The sequence below is a fragment of the Amborella trichopoda genome, chromosome 6 (genome assembly GCF_054954075.1).
Source record: "Amborella trichopoda isolate Santa Cruz 75 chromosome 6, AtrichopodaSantaCruz75HAP2 v2.0, whole genome shotgun sequence".
NCBI classification, from domain to species: Eukaryota; Viridiplantae; Streptophyta; class Magnoliopsida; order Amborellales; family Amborellaceae; genus Amborella; species Amborella trichopoda.
The window spans coordinates 13529570-13547842 of NC_142341.1; the positions used below are offsets into that span (position 1 = coordinate 13529570).

An 18273-nucleotide genomic window follows, 5' to 3' on the forward strand; every position below is an offset into this window, starting at 1 on the left:
GACTCTCAAACACATATCGGACATAGTAAAAAAACCAGTTGTCATCAAAACACGGAATGCAAAATAGAAGGGAAAAAAATAAATTCACTTACGTAAAGATTTTCTTTTCCGTATATTATTGGAATATCATTCACAGTACTATTTAATGAACAAAAACTCTAAACATGATATTTTTATCCTGAAAACACATTATAATTTTCACAAAAGCAACCACGTCTGCATCTTCTTTCGATCATCCAGCAGACAGTTTCTTAAAGAAACACCTAGCACAGGCCCATATTCCTATTTTTTATGAAAAAACATGACATGAAAAATATCCAACAGAAAATATAACTGCTCAGGGTGGATTCCAAAGCCATCTTACTGTTTCAAGTAACCGTCAAGCTTGATGTTAGGGCTTTCTCCATCACCCCACTGAACCAGTTTTCATAAATTCTCTCTAAGATTGATTACAGCTCCTATCCTTTGATCTGGCCATTGGGGCTTGCCAGCTTCTTCTTCTCTCCAAAGCTAACGTTTCGAACCAGGCTGGGCAAGCAACACTGGCTCGCCTTAGCCTTAACTCTCTTCTCATTCTCTTCTTTGTGGTCCTTTAAAGAAGCATGTCTCTCACTGAGGGGTGTCATGTTTGTAAATTCAGTTTTCTCAGTAGATGTTGATTTAATACTCTCTAGTGGTTTTTCGCCATTACTAAGGTTACTAGCAAGAGAAGGCTGTAATGGTGAGGGGGTTTCAGGAACAACAATTTCACTCTCTGATTTCACCCTGAAAAAGTCTGAAAGTTTCTTCTTCTCCAAAGGAGAAGCAGAAGGTTTGGGAATGGATGCCTGATCTGCCAAGGAAGCAGCACTCGTTCGAGGGGTTGCTTGGTTGCTGCTTGGATGACTAAAACTGCCTCTATAAGGCGTGAAATCTGCAAAAAATAAGAGCATATTATCCACAATGCATAAATCTGATGACCCAAAAAACTGTTAAAGAAAGAAGATAACGAACTAATAGTGTCCTTATACAAAGGGAAGTATAGTATATAGTAAATCTGATGGCCTGCGGAAAACCATGGTTCATCAGGGCCATGACCAACCATCAAAATGATGCAGAGAGAGAGAGAGAGAGAGAGAGAGAGAGAGAGGAAGAAGGTAACCAACTAAAAGTGTCCTTATATAAAGGGACGTATGGTATTATAGTAAATCTGATGGCCTGTGGAAAGCCATGGTTCATCAGGGTAATGACCAACCATCAAAATGATGCACGCACGCATGTGCACACACACATGAAGAGCTAGAGAGAGAGAGAGAGAGATCTAACAGACAGGATACAGCCCAATGAAGAGTCAGACACTTCATCAGCGTTAGTGATGACCGATGGGGATGTTTGTCTCCTTTTTCTTTATCAGTAAATCGATGGGCTGTGGTTATGTTTCCTGTTTTAATAGAAAATGTTTCTTATATTCAACTGGATTATAATATACTTTCCTTCACATAAACAGCAGACAGTTTCCAACTCCATAGATGATGTTGTGTCTCTTACCTCCATTTACACTTACAAAGTCATCTTCACAGTCAGAGTCTAACCAGGCATGAGAGTCAAAGTATGTTTCCTCCTTACTACCTGTTTACAACAAGGAAATTCACCAATCAAGGGAAGTTCTTTCTAAATCCCATATGGGAAGTATTACAAAAGACTGGCTAGTCAACCAACAAGAATATTTACTTTTCAAGAGTTTTATGGGAGACTTCAAAGTAGAATATGGAAAGATAGCATGATATCTTCGATGGTAAACATACATTACTAGAGGAAGTATTATGCAAGCATTTACGTCAGGTTATATTTTAATGATCTAATTACGGATGTTAGCCATATTTAGCCATTTGAAACATGTTACTCAAAAGTGTATATATATATATATATGAGAAAGCTTTCTATGTTCCCCTACAACATAGAAGTTCTATCCTCCCCCTTATCCAACTGTCCTTTTTTTGAATGGAGGACTAAGATTGCCCCAATTACAATGTCACGTCTCTACACTGTTTTATTTTTAATTTTTTTTTCTATAAACTGTTTTGACACCAAATTTTGGTCGTCCATTCCTCTATTAAACTCGCACTAACAAAAAATATAAAAACAAATATTTTCAATAAAATAAAATATCCAAAATACCCCTGAAAATTTCAAGGGGTATTTTGGTCATTATTTTTTATTGAAAAAATTATTGTTAATATTTTTTATAGGTGCACCCCAATGAGAAGATGGCACATACCAAATTTCATATTCAGAAAAATTGTATTAAAAAAACTAAAAATAAAATACTTTGAGACATCGGATCTAGGATCAAACGGTGAGTAGCTCTCTTGATAAAAAATGGACGGCTGGATGGTGGGGGGAGGATAGAACTTCTATGTTGTAGGGGAAACATAGAAAGCTTTTCCTATATATATATATATATATATATATATAAGGAAAGTCTAAGGTCAACCCACTAGCTGAAAGGTACAATAAATGCTCAACAATATGGGCCGATCCAATGATCACGATTGTTCTATATTTTAATTAATTCATTTTTTTTTACAAGTCCAATTCAATTGAAATTTTGAGTGTATTATCTTGAAAAATAGGCCAACCTAATAAAAATACTAAAAATTAATTTACAAAAATAAATTGACCAAAATACCGAAAAAAATTATAATGGTATTTTGCCCAATTTTTTTTTGCCAATAATTCTTTAATATTTTTATTAGGTGCAACTTGATATATATATATATATATATATATATATATAGGAAAACACTACACAATACCTATAGGCTAAAATAAACAGTGATTTCGTCTATGCTCATCACCGTCCAAAATTCATCGCACGGTCACAGTTGTCTGGTAGTGTTTCAATTTTCATTTTTTTTCAACAAATTGGAATGATCTGAAATTTGGAGCATGTGTTCATCAAAAATAGGAGAATTTAATAAAATATAACAAAAATAATTCGTAAAATATAAATTGACCAAAATACCCTTAAAAATTTATGAGGGTATTTTAGTCAAATTATATTTTACGAAATATTTTTTTCATATTTTTATTAGGTGTGCCTCACTAAGATGTACACAAACTCCAAATTTTAGATCATTCCGATTTATAGAAAAAAAATGAAAATGAAACATTACCGGACAATCGTGACTGTGCGATGAACTTTAGACGGTGATGAGCATAAGCGAAATCACTGTTCATTTTCGCCTATAGGCGTTGGAAAGACTTTTTCATATATATATATATATATATATATATATATGTGTGAAAAATATTTATATAAGGTTTCAACCTTAAAATGTAGAATTAAAGATGCACCTCAAAAATCTATCGGAAAAGGTTGTTTTAATAGTGTAAAACCCTCTAACTTATCATCTCGACATCGAGATGTATGACTATGAAAAAAAAAGAAGAAGACGATTTTGAGTCCCAAAAAAGTGATCTTGCAATTTTAACCCTTTTTGGAGTTTAAAATTTTATAACTAGAAATGAAAATAGTTTTTGAGATAATCCTAAGAATTTTTTACACCAAAATTATATGTTATAATAAAATTTGGAGGTGCGCCTTAATTGGATTGTTTAAGGTTGCAACCTTATGGAAACCACACCCTAATATATATATATATATATATATATATATATATATATATATATATATATATATATATATATATTATTTTTATTAGGTACGCCTTGATGAGTAGAATGTACGCCTAAATTTTCAAGTGATTTAGATTTGTACAAAAAAAATGACAATTCAAATACGAAATAAGGCCGTAACCGTCAGATCGGCCCAGATTCAATCTGGGCCATTGGCTGACACTGTAGCAATCAGCCCGTGGGTTGACAGCATCCATTCCCTATATATATATACCCGGTTTCTATGCAACCAAGCCCGCATATGTATAAATGTAGGCCTCTTAATAAATCTATTTTTGAAATGGATTTTAAGATTTAATTTTTAAATACATGTAATCTCTAACATGGAAATCATGAATTTCAAAAAATAAATAAATTTAAAAAACTAAAAATAATAATTCTAATAAGAAAACATTTGGACAATTAGTTTCCATTGTTTTTAGATGGAACACCTACTTGATGGATGCTTTACATTTTCTAGACAGCATATGTAGAAATGCAGTCCAGCCCGAATGAAACAATTTTCTTCCATATATATATATAAAATAACGTATAATCCCATGTACCTCATATACATATGCTTGACTACATAAGAGAGGGAGGGAGGGAGGGAGGGCGGGAGCGAGGAATGTGCTGGAAAATCTGTTATAAAATTATGAGGAAAGTCACTTATATACAGCCACAATGTATTAAGATTTACATACCTCTTGCAAGTGAATGAAAGTTACCATTCATAAAATTATAAAGACAGAATTACCCCTCTAGAAGTACATGAATATAAGACGCTAGAAATATTTCTTGTAGGAAACTTGATACATCGCTCAAAACATGTGGCAAGCACACAAGAAGTACTAATATGTTTAATTGGGCATGGTATTAATTTCTCTCCTCCTGTGACTTTATTCTATGTTTTACTCTTCCTTTTTCTTTCATTCTCTTATCATAGAGTTCCCTTGGTTGCATTTCAAAAGCAACTTGATTCAACCCTTTCTTCACAATTATCCATCTTTTGTCATTATCAGTTATCACCAGAATGACTCAATAAAAGGACAATTTCTTACACCAATTGTAAGTAATCTTGGTAGGTTTATGCAGTAGGAAGGGGGTCAATAGACCATATTAGGCCAATGCCCAGCAACCAATACTATGTCGGACAAAGACTCCGTGACTACTACCAGTCTCTTCAAATTCAAGGTATAATCCCATGAGAGACTTTGAAAAAAGAAGTCGATTCTTGTGCTCCTAAACTTCAACCCAGCTATCTCAAGTTCTTCTGAACCAATCAATCAAATTGATCCCATAAGGCATAAAGTAAAATATAACAATGTAACACTAAATTAACATCTTGAACTAGATTTCCAATGTCTAGGAGAAGTTGAACCAAAATTTGTTTTCTTGACTGTATTCACCTTGCCGGAACCACTATTGATGTGTTGTCATGAACAAAGGCTTACTAGAATGTAGTGGTTGGATGACATTGATAAAGGACTCCCTTGCAATTTCCTACTCTTGCCTTGCACAATTTTAACATGTAATCAAAATCTGGGGCAAGATATTCCCCCACAGTGCCATGAATGAAGCTCCAAGTTAGTTTTTCCATTATGGTACAGGTGTGGGACGATCATAACTTGTAAGTTCAAATCAGCTGCAGAAATTCAATTCGAATGTAGAGCATAGGATTAAGTAAAAGAGCCCATATAGACAAAATGTTGGACAACAGACAAGAAAATGACACAGGCTAGGCAACTATTCTTGAAAATTGAGATCTCAATATGGGTAACCCATTAAAGACAAGTGCCTCAAAGACAAGTGCCTCAAAAATTAAAGATCCAAATCACTCGGAAACTCTAAACAGACAACCATGGGATAACAAAATGTGGCTAAACTTGAGAATTATCGAGCCTTCCATCAGAAATTCTACTGCATCTCTTCTCCTGTTGGACCACTTCCAAAGTGCAAAAACTCCTCCAGGTCAACCTTATAAATGATAATCCAGTCCTCAGTATATTGTCTAGAACTAAGAATTCCATGGGCCAACCCCCAATCACTATTTTAAACAATCTTTACCATATAAAACCCCATTTGCAAGGAATCAGCATTGTATGATACCCTTCAACTCACAGTAATCGCATTTTGAAGTCAATGCTGGAAATAGTCTCAATTACATGAATAGGTCTGAACTGCCAAATATTGTCACCAACATTTTTTGAGAAATGAGCTTAATGCTCTCTTAGTATTAGCCCACTTACTGTGCTGGACGAGGAAGCGAAGTCATAGAAATTAGCTTTCCACAATACAACACTAGACATTATAGATAGGTCACTCACTAAAATGAAAAAGAGAAATTATTGATTCATTTATTTCAGTGCTAAATGTGGTTCTTACATATGGTTCTCATGTTATATAGTATAAAAGCACGTTTGGTTCGTACATATGAAGAATTTCACTTATAATATCAGAAACATATATTTGCTAATTTATTGTCAATATAGTGGAAGACTGACAATGTGGATGGGAAAGATATATAGTTAGAACCATATACAATAGTGTGTACATTATAGAATGCTTTGATGGTGAACAACTTATGCCTCATATTTTGCAAGGGATTGATGACCACTATCATGACATAAATGTCTCATGAAGAATAAACCTACTAGCAAGGGTATCATATATATTGTTTGAACCAATTAGATGGTGCCAAACAAAAGAGACGAACAACTTCAAAATTAGATTTGCAGAACCAAATAAAAAATTGCAAGAACATAAGCAATAAGAGTACTAATTTCTATCAATGCTTGAAACTCTGCTGAGTTACCGGGGCTTGGCAGCATGCCAAGTCCGAAAGCAAACACATGAAACCGGTCGGGTCTGAGCAGTTCCCAATATTTTATTTAAATGTTTGGACTTGACCAACTACCTGACAGGATCAGGTACCTGACTCAGGCTTGGGACCGAGCAAGTTACAACCAGAGTCCTTTTTTTCTTAAACACTGATTTTTATCAATCTTTGAAGAGATAAAGCGAGTATAATTCACCGTGCAGCATAGTCTAGTCAGGTTACTGCAAGCACAATTACTGCAAGGACAATCCCTGTCACTGTCTAATCAAACAAAATTGTCAAGATGGGGATTCATTGACACATGAAAACTCTCTCTACTATCCTGACACACATACTTTCCAAAAATAGGACAAAAATTTTAATATTCAACACACCATTTATTGGAACCGAAATATGAAATTTAAGGATGCTTCCTGATATAAAAACATCTAACCAGATCCATAAGGATGAGAACAATCTGCCTACAGATATATTATTTAGAAATCCGATATGATGGTCTAACATAGAGCCCATTTTTAATTGATCAACAAAATCAAGAAAAAACAGAGACCTCTTCTCTGTTTTCCCTTCCATTAGTAATGATACTGAATATTATATGTACCCTGAACAGAGCTCGTCCACCCTCAAGTTATACAACTATCATTGATCACTAGCATCCAATAAAATCTTGCTTTTAGTTTCTGGTATATTCTCACCTCCTCAGTTAAAAATAAGAGACAGATTGTCAAAACAAACAAACTTTCATTGCAATATCAATCTTACTCGCAACCAAAGTGCAGATGCACATACAGCAAATTCAGTATCATCTGAAGATTTGCATCCACGTTCCAACCATCGCAGCACGCCCCCAGTAGAATATACAGAAGCATACTTTATCACCTTCAGATTCGAGTCTATAACTCAAATTAATCCATTCCATTGTTTTAGTTTTTGGGAGCAAGAAACTCCACCTAGTAATACAAGAATCCCAATCTTCTATGTAGGAGTAAAAGATTGGCACGCATGGCCAGTTGGCTCAACTAAATGCGTAAGAGCCTAAGGATCATACAAGCATCAGGACGGTTCCCATAGTGATGCAAGAATTCCAGTTTCCTATCTAACCCTGTTAGGTTCACAATGTCACCATCAAAAACACCAATTCAAAGCATCTTGAAACAACAAGTGTCACTATGCAGAACATCATATGTCTGATATTATATTATTTACGTGGAAGATGAAATCTCATGCTAAATTTGTCTTTTATTTAATATATTAACATATGCTAAAGTCTTAGTATATGTTTGTGTTGTGTGCATTATATAACATGTGAATCCCTCCTTAGTATTTGGGTGCATGTGTGTTTGCCGTGACTCCCTCTTTATTTTGCTGAGCTTGGGACTCAAGCTATCACTACTTTCCTGAACTTTCTCGTCTTCCAGATTCTCTCGAAATTAGGAAACCAGTTCCTTAATAGTTCTAGGAATCTAGGCCCTTAGAAAGCTCTTTCTAAACTTCAACAAAATTCGTAGACTATCTTAACTAACTAAAAAAAGAAAGAAACAACTTTGCCATTCCCCATCGCCCCTAGGAGCATCATGACTCACATCTCTGCAGGCCAAGGATCAGTTCGTTAGTGCAGTAGGTTCATTTCGTCATCATTTCATGACCTCTTTCTCGATAAGTCAGGTCGGGAGCTCTGAAATGTCACAACAAATTGGGATTCATCTATCAACTGACTTTTTTTTCCATTATAACTCATTTCTATAATTCTTTTAGTTGCGTTGGTAGGGGCAATTGCTATGGCTAGTGCGAAATAAAAAATAAATAAATATTAATTGGTCGTGCCAATTCAATCAAATATCAAATAAAATGTGAATACGAATACTAGAATAAAGTAAATAAAGTAAGAAAGGATTGAGTTATTTCCGTAAATATATTCAACCAACACCAATACTTTTACTGATTAATACCTTAGAAGATTTTACAAAACCTTTATTACTTGGTTTTCAACTTTTTGGAATGTATTGGCTGATGAATTAGTAATTGTTGTTCTCGTTTCTTTAGATCTTCAATTTGTGCTTAGACCACCTCAAAAGGACATCTGAGTGTAAAGTTATACCTGCAGAAACCGCTCTGCATAAAGGAACTTTTTGGAAAGCACTCTGGTCGGGGCCTGATTTTTACTCGCACGGACGGCGGGAGAAAATCCTCCTTCAAACAACCGCGGAGGGTCTGCGCGCGCTGCACATTTGTTGGTGTGCGCATGCGTGCTCTTCATTGTGCAAATAGGAAGCAACAATGAGAAAGATTTTACGACAGGGGTGTGTTTAGGCTCCTACCTCGTCGTTTGGCGGTTTGGGGACACGCTCGGGCAGTTCGCCCTCTTAGAACAATTACGAAGCCCTCCGATTGTCTGCCACCACGGTTTGGACACGAACTCTCCTCAGGCTTTAACACGTTGCCCTGTTCTCTTATGTTGAAACTGCAATGTGAATTCGATGATATTCCTCCATAATGGTTCACTCAAACGAGGGGGCTGGCTGGCAAAAGAAAGAACAAGGGGAGAAATGTGACAAGAATCCCCCTATCCGCGCAAACTCTATGCGCTCAGGCTATCAGAGCAACTAAAGAGTTAAAACCCGCTCGACTATCGACTCATGAAGACTCCACCCAAGTGAGTGAGGGAGAGAACGTATGCATTTCTCGTGGCTCAACTCGGCTGTACGGAGAGGAAGTTAGAGCGATGGTATGAGGGTTGGAACTCTTGGGATGACTCTGAAGGTATTGAATTGAGCGTATGACGGATAGAGGGATACTATACAGAGCCACAGGTTTGTTGCGTTTGCGATCGAAGCATAAAGGGGAAGGTCGCAAAGAGAGCGGGACCACGAGTTCTGCTACTCTGAGACCCACAGCGCGACAAGAATGAGATAGAGAAGGGGGAAGAGACAGGGCCGCGCATTTGCCGTGGCTCTAGGTTACTGCGCGAGGCAAGCAACGTGTGTAGAGAAAGAGTGGCCTTCAGGCGTGGCATAGCCTAAGAAAGGAAGAGAGAGAACGAGGTCGCGCGATCAGGATAGGCCAGGGGTAGTTTCTCTCTCTGAAATTTTTCTCTCTCCTCGCTACTGGATCCAAGGGTTAGAAGCAAAAGACAAGTGGACATAAGCTTAATGCCTCGATTTCGTTAATGAATTATCTAACCTTTTACAATTGACTTAAGCTAGTTTATATAGAAGACCCACCAAACATGGGTGGATGCTCAAAACTAAGCCAAATTATGATTAAAAGAAATTACAATAAAATCCCAAATTTAAGAATAATGACCAAAATGCCTTTTACACCTTTTGTGCTAATGACAAAACCATCCCTCTCCGAGGGACCTTTCGCCATTGCCAGATTTGAAAGCTTTTTCAGATGCTTGTGGCGGTAGTTCAGACGATCCATCATCGTAGTCTTGATGCTTGCTTGATTTTGAAGAGTTTGATGTCTTTTGATCGCCTTGAGACGGACTTTTCCCGAGTGGTAGAAATCTGACTAGGTTGTGTACTTTGACAGTCAATGCAATGCGATCCATGGTGTTCCGAGTCTTTATTTTGATTGCAAATTAAAGAGGAGACTGTCACAATTTCTTTGCACCAAAATTTGTCCGATTTGGTTCTTGCTTGAAGTGTTTCTGAATTCGGTAGGTCGTCGGAAAGAGGGATTCCGGTGACAGGGAAATCTTGCCTTCTTAAACTTTGGAATTTGCGCTATCCGACCTTAGATTGAGTGCAAAAGTTGTACCAGCTTGTAGCCCTTCGTTATACGGTCGTATCGAACCCGACTTTACGATGATCCGATGTACGGATTTCAAGTTATCGCTTCACGAAGTTCGAGATGTCTTTCTTTCAAAACTGTATCTTCTATGGTTTCGGGCTCATCTTCTCTCTAGAAAAGTCTTGGTTCTAGGTCACATCATGATGCGTGCCATATGTCAAAATGATCGGGTCGTCGAGACCTAGCTTGTGTCTGAATTTGAGCTTGTTCCGATTCCAAACGAGCAACCTGTAGGCGCTTGCAGATCATCCCGAGATGTGAAAACACAACCTCCATGATTGGAAACTGGTTCGGTGAGGCGCACCGCAATAGTATAAAACCTAACCGTTTGTGGTAATTTGGGTTGAGAATGTTCCTGGGAGGTCCGATTGATTCCAAATTTGGTCCCTGGGGTTTTTTCGACATTCTGGATGCAATGGAAGTGGTCTGGTATAGTTTTGAAGCCCTTAGTATAGGGCTATAGTTATAAGGTCTCTTTTCAGCACGATAGGTACTGGTCTTTGAGAATTGACTTTCGTTCTGATCGAGTCAAAACTTATCTGAATGTGACGAAACTTTGCGAGCATCCTACGAGTATCCCAAACTACCCTTTTCATGTCTTTCAAAGCCGTTTTAATACATTTTCCAAGGTTGCCCAATTTTAGGCTTATTTTGCAGTGTTGCCTTGGTTTGGAGGTGTCTTGGGTACCGACAGAATCAGGTTGTTACTGGCTCTCTTCTTATTTGTACCAGGGATGTAAGTACGTCAAAAATGACGTTTAACACACTCTAGTGGACTTGTTCCACTTAATATAAATTACAGGTCCCAAAGGAATACCATTCAAGTGTTGCACATGGACTTCACAATATAAATAAATGTTTCATACATCAACTCAGGCCAGGTACTTGGCACTAGCCTGAGGCGAGTTTCTCAGACGAGTCATAGTGGACTTACCCAAGTCAAGCCCGATACCTTATAGGCTGGAGGAAAACCAAAAAAAAATGGGGAAAACTACTAAAAAAATAAGAAAAATTGAAATTAATGGAAAGATGAAAATTTTCCCAAAAAAAGAGATTCGTTGCCCCAAAAAACATACGGTATGGAAAATGCCGTTTTTCTCCAAAAAAAACACCAAATTTCAAGCCAAAAATCTCATTTTCCAGCTATTAATCAAACGAATCAGTATGGGTTTATTGCAGAGAGTTGAATCACGATCAAAGGGAACCAAGTTTCAATAGATTTGGGAAAAAATACAAAGAAATCAATGGAATGGCAGATAGATAAGGGATTGTTCTGAAAAACTGCTTTTTTACAAGAACAAAGATATTTTGGCCAGATCTCCTGTCTCTGGCCTTCGATCCCAAAAAAAAGTATGGGGATCTTGTGGAGGGCTGCATCAAGAACAAATAGCACCAGGTTTCCCTGGATTGAATAAAAGAATATATGTTTAGGCGGAATAGTTCATAGAGCAGCTATTTTTCACCAAAACATTGATGAATAAAACACTAAATCAGAAGTTTTGATCTATATCGATTGAAGATAGATTGATTTGGATGAAGAAAAGGAATGATACAGGCCTAGAAGTAAAAAATTTGATCAGTTTTTGTCAAATGTTTTGATAAACTTTGCCAGTAGCGTACACCTCCCTGTGTACACTGAACTCATTCGTAACTTGGCCTCACCCTAACTAACCTCGCTCATAGGGCGAGGCAGAGTCTGGACTCGGCAAAGTCATGAAAATATGAATTATGTGGGTTGAGACAAAATGTTCAAATTCTTGCTTAACCCTAGTTATGCAACCATTTTATGGTTGAGCAATAACTTCTTTTCCGCTCAAAAAGTTTTTTTAGTAGAAAGAATAAATGAAGAGTCAATAAAATTGGAAAGGCCCCAACTCAATAGTGTACAAATCAGATCCTCCTCTACAGACCTACTCCACACAAAGTGGCATTCAAACTCATCCTTCATACTATAAATAAAGTGATAAACATTCTATCAGAAGCTCAATTGCGAAAACCACATAATCCATTTCCTACCTCAAATACAACTATATGTAGTACAAGTATGTTACATCTTCTTATGCACATAGAATCTGCGATGATGTGTCATGAACTAAAACAATATGGGCATTGTCCAAAATTGTATAAGGAATCAAAAGAGTATTGGATTTCACTTATAAAAACGAAATAAATCAAAATCGCCCATAGTAATATGCTTATTCAATAGCAAACGAACATTATAGTCCAAAATTGATATACTAGATTACATAAAAGGCAGAAGCTAGTGAGAGAAAGAGAACTCTAAATCTGTAATTCGCAGAAAAAACAGGTAGTCAATTCTTTCAATCCAAAAAGAGGAGAAAGACAAAAGGTCCTCATGTAATTCTCAGACACCAACTTAGAATCAATAGTAAACACGAAGTTATTCAAGTATGATCTTCACAAGGACAGTTTAACCAACACCTTCACCATCATCATTTACAAATAATAATAATAATAATAATAATAATAATAATAATAATAATAATAATAATAATAATAATTAAAACCATTAGATTATAGTTATTCAACCTATATAGTTATTCAACCTACAGCCATCTCAATCAGGAAACCCAATCAAAATTTAATCAGAAAACCCAAAAATCAAACAATAGTGAATTCGCGAGAGACTGAGAACCATGATCCGATAAATAGATTGGTGAAAGGAATATATATATATATATATATATATATATATATATATATATATATATATATATATATATATAATTCTTCATCCTTAACGAAATTATCAGGTAATGGAAAACCTCAACACCCACCTCCACGTCTGTCCATCGAATTGAAAAAATCATTGCCATCAACTGGAAAGAGAACCTTCTGGTTATTGTTCGACATGGAGATGTGGAGCTTCATGGAAGAATCATGGCGTTTCCTGAGGGACACGCAGCCACCCATTTGGCCAAATCACCCAATCATGCCCAAATCCAGAGAGACCCACAACCCAATTCCAGTGCACAAGCTGTTTCCACTGTGTGATGTCTTAGAGTGAAATTAAAAAAAGAGTAAAGTAGAGAACGATTTGTGGGGTAGCCCTATTTTTCTTTCCAATCTCTCCCTCACACCCTCTCTCTCTCTCTCTCTCTCAGAGGTGGCGTATCAGGATTTTATTTCCTCGCAGCCTCTCTCTCTCTGGATGCTTATGCTTTGGGGGGTAGAAGCTGAAGAGACAGAACTCCTATGGGGAGACTGACCTTGAAAGCGAAGACATTGTAGATATTTGAGGTGGGCTCCAATTCTAGGGCTAAAATATAGAGAGTTGGCCCTCTCTTGTTGTTGCCATATTCATGTGATTGCAGAGCTGATTCCTGGCATTTCACACAAAGAAAACAAAACTTTGTTTTGGCCCACACTGCTTGCAAGGTTTTCCCTTTAAACTCTCTCTCATAGCTTCTAATTCTCTCTCATATGGCTATTGGTCAATGCATTTAATTCTTTGGGATAAACAGTTTACCTAACAGCCATACAAATTGCAATGGGGTGGCATCACACTGGTGCACTACTGTGGAGGTATAATAGTTTTTTTTTGTTCTTGTCCTCTCTTCAAGGGTAGCGTTGAGATGTAAGTTGGATTGAGTTCAAGGGTATAATAGTAATTTTGACAGGTTGCTTGGACATGCTAGTAGTTTTGAGCCCAAAAGTAGTTGGAGATGTCCCAATTTTGTCGTCTATGATTATTTGGGGAAGTATACACACTGCCTGGGGAGGAAGATGCTTTTGGAAATACTTATTAAATGCAATATAGGGATGGCTTCTTAACAATGGATAGTGTTAAATCATCTATAACTACGATTAATCCACGTTAGGATATAAGAACCTTTTTAGATGCGCAAACAAGAATGCAAAGGTTAGATCCCACCAATATCGTATACTTATCCAGTTAGAAATAAAATAAAAGATAGCACAAGCTAAAATACGAGAAATAAAGTACGAAATACACATACTGTAATAAAACAAAGATTTACGTAGTTCATCCCAAGATGGCTATATCCACATGTACGATACACTGAAATCCACTATATCAATGAAAGTTACATTACATGAAGAGATCATCTCCATTCCACAACTAAACTACTGTCTAGGAGGGTCTCTTCTCCATTCCACTGCTAAACCACTGTCCAGGAGGAGAACCTTAAGAGCAATATAGATTTTCTCTCTATAAAAAGTGACACCACTCAAAATCTTTATGGGAACCGCTTCTCTATAAGAAACCAGTCTCAATCTATAGAAAGTACATTCGAGGCGTTTCTCACCGTAGGAAGTCATTTTTCTCCATAAAAAACTCTCTTCTCTCTAAAGGAGGACTAGCCTCTAGAGCAGAGGAGGCCCAACCTTTCTCTTTAGAGCAAACCACATTTCCTATATGGTGACCCAAATAGGACACACCAATTCTCTTCACTTTCATCCCATATATATATATATAAGGTTAGAAGTCAACACCAAATAAGAAACTTCCTATAGGTGTTACATATATTTCAAGAACCAAGAGATATATCACATAGTCTTAATCTTTTTGGATTTCTATTTCTTTTAGGAAACTTATCAATATCAATCTTAATCCCACGTAATATGAGATTTCTTTATGGGTGATTTTGGATAATCACCATATCCAACAAATCTCTACTATCTGTTATTGATAGCAACAATGTTTTAAAAATCAACAGACCAAAACCGGCTGGTTTCGATCGAGAATCAGTACGATTGGTCTGGTTCTACCAAAGTATCAGGAAACAATTTGATCCATTTGAGAACCGGTCCCACTCTAGCTTTTTAATTTATTTTTTTTGTTTTCTATTTTTTTAAAATTTTTTATTGCCCAGTTTATTCGGTCAGACCACAAATCCGAATTGTGGATCCGACTGGTTTTCTAGATGAGCGATCTGGGTCACCAATCGGTGCTTTTAAACCTTGGATAGCAATGGTGATGACCCACCCGTTTAGTCTTCTCAACTTTTTATTTGGAATATGGTGAAATGTTTCATGGACCCTATTATACCACATGCCATATACTAGTGTTATTATATACACTTGGTATACTCTGCCATTGACATTAGTGTCACTTTTTGATAAAAAAAAAAGGGCTCAGTTTATTTTGGTGTATGAGACACCCCAGTGATGAAGTTGAATCCTAGATCACCTACCCCATGTGAAAGGCAAATATAAGGATATATAATAACTTTTGGCACTTTATTCTTGATTGGGATAATTATAGGTTAGTTGGACAAAGGGGATAAATTGGTTATCTTGATAGGTTGGTTGGAAGAGTAAAATAGTTATTTTTGATAAGCAATAGGAAGGTGCACATTAGAGCTTTATTTCCTTCTCTATTTTTCAATTTTGACACATCAATGAATTAAAAGTACAGTTGCCTTTTTGTTGCTTAGGAGAACAAGAGGGGTAATGAGGAAGAAAAAGAATTGCTTTCATATGACAATAGCTATTATAGATTAGGACCATAGGCAAGAAGGGAAAATATCATATGTGCCCCACATGCATATGCAATAATATGGACTAGCAACCCATATTGGACCTTTAAAAAAAAAAAGAATGGCCAGCTAGCATTATTTGCTGTTTGTTATATGAAAAAAAGTAAAGTTTGATAGAGTCCAAATTTTGCACATGTATCATTTAAGCAGTCTGAATAAAGATAAACTGATAATACATGTAAAAATGTGGACAAAATATGACAATTTTCGATAAATAAGCGCTCTAAATAGAAAGAAAATCATAAACATAGCTAAGACTATGGACCAAAATATGACTTTCCGATAAATATAAGCCATCCAGATTACTTCTTGTGTTCAAATCTGGGCCATCCAGTCTATACTATTCTATATAAGCCTCTCGGTACACGTGATATTTATCTCCATGACTTCTAAATGCATAACACATACCTGACTCTTGTTTCCTATGGACATTGAGTAATAGAGTATGATTGTTCTCTTTCTTTAATAAAATACTGGGCTCTTTAGGTGGGTTAGAGAATAAAAGTGGCTTTAAAGTTGGTCAAAAACAAAGGGCTCATTAACTTTGCGTGCCACCACTTAGCATCTCCCTTTAGAGACTCGCAATTGATGGATAAAACAATGCAAGATATATTTAATATTAATCATTGAAATATATTGATTCTTGAAAATATTTCAATAAAATATGATCTAAAAAATATTTCAATAAAATATGATTTAGAGAGAGAATTTAATGCATTTATCTTCACAATTGAATATTTTATTAATTAATAATAAATATGATAGTAAATATTATTTTTAATATATTATTAATTAACATGAATTCATTTGACATACAATTAAAATAGTAAAGTTCATTTAAAAAATAATTTAAACTCTATAAATAAAACTAATAAATAAATTTATGCAGTGTCTTACTAATGCTATTATCCAATATATTAGTTTAAGACATTATATCCTATTAATGTCTATATCTAATATATTAGTTCATTAAGGCATACTCAAGAAGCATTAACTTTATTATAAACAAAAGAGTGATAAGAATTTATATATATTGATCGATACCTAATTTCAGGGATAAGACATGGGAGAGAGAGTTAGGGGCGTAAGGTGAGATTAACACATATTTCCTTTCTTAACCCACATGTTCCCCATTAAAAATAGACATGACAAATAGTAACTTGAGTAAGAGGAATACAATAACTTGAGTTAGACGGATAAATTATCGTAAAAAAAATATGTATGTTTTTTTATTACGTTGAGGGTTGCGCATGGGAAATAATAATTTGAATATGTGAGAGAGAAATTATGTTTGATAAAAAATGCATGCTTATTAATGGGGATGTGCATTTTCAATAGGTCATGTGTTTTCTATTGACTTAAGAAGTATAAAATTTGTTTAAAAAGCATGAACATAATAAATAATTCAGATATACTATTTGTCATAAAAAAAGGCTAAATGCGACCAAAAGATTTTTAATATTATTTTAAATAAAAGAATCAAGATCTTCATAGTGCAAATGAAAAATATTAAGAAAAATTAGAGGAGATGGGATCACAACATATCAGTTATAAATGATTTTTAATAATTCAAAAGATACATGGCACAAATCAGGTTAGGAAAGGTGTAAGAGGGAGAGAGAAGAGAGAAAATAGTGTGCATGGGACGAAGGATTTATTAAAGAAGAAAAAAAATGGGACACTTAGGCATAAAAATAGATGGGGTATCCCTCTCACTTAATATATAATAGATACCACCAACCAATCATGACATCCACAAATTACAAGTAGAAATAAAAGCTACCAATTCATAGCATAATTGCTTGATCTGGATCGAAAATCAATAAGGCCATATATTGAGAACTGGTCTATTCTGTCAAGGAACTGGTCGGTTATCTAACAAAACTAGCTAATTAGTACTGGTCAATTGGGTCCGACCTTTTATTTTATTATTTTTAATTTCATTTTTTATTTTTTATTTTTTATTTTTTTTTGACTGAATCACTTGGTCGGATTGTTGATCTGGACCGACAATCTAGACCGGTTTTGTAGATGGGCCATCAAGGTCATTAATCCGAGGCAGACTTAAGTTTTTTTTAACAAAAAATATGGGAGAGTAGTTAAATTAAAGTGCAGTCTTTCTTTTTGGTATATAATTTGGTTTTAGATGCTAGTTTTGTGGCTTTATTACATGTAAATTGCTTAGTGTTGGTTCTTGTCGGAGGCTATGTAGCACTTGTTTTAGCATTATCGTCTCTCCTTGGGGCCTACATGCTAAAAATAGAATAATCCCCCAAAATGACACCATCCAATAATTACAATAGAAATTGTGAAAAGATAACTATGTTGACGTGGCACACGTACGCACTAACTTTTTATAAAATTCCAGCCAATACTTTGGTTGGTTAAATACGGTCATGGCCAAAATCTAAATCTATTTCTTAACTTTAATTAAATCAAATTGGAGCCCACTTTCAAATA

The 18273-nt window shown here is 35.6% G+C and overlaps 1 protein-coding gene across 2 annotated transcripts; it reads right to left on the minus strand.

Moving 5' to 3' along the window:
* Window positions 1-88: 88 nt before the first annotated feature.
* Window positions 89-13683, minus strand: LOC18438185 (uncharacterized). 2 transcript variants are annotated; one of them, XM_088869555.1, is made up of 3 exons: window positions 13090-13683; window positions 1528-1608; window positions 89-913 (listed from the first exon to the last, which is right to left on the minus strand). In XM_088869555.1, exons 1-3 carry the CDS (start codon window positions 13223-13225, stop codon window positions 459-461), a joined length of 672 nt encoding a protein of 223 aa, XP_088725681.1. In that variant the 5' UTR covers window positions 13226-13683; the 3' UTR covers window positions 89-458. The 2 variants fall into 2 exon arrangements, with proteins under 2 accessions (XP_088725681.1, XP_020525564.1); XM_020669905.2 differs by lacking the exon at window positions 1528-1608.
* Between the last annotated feature and the right edge of the window lie 4590 nt (window positions 13684-18273).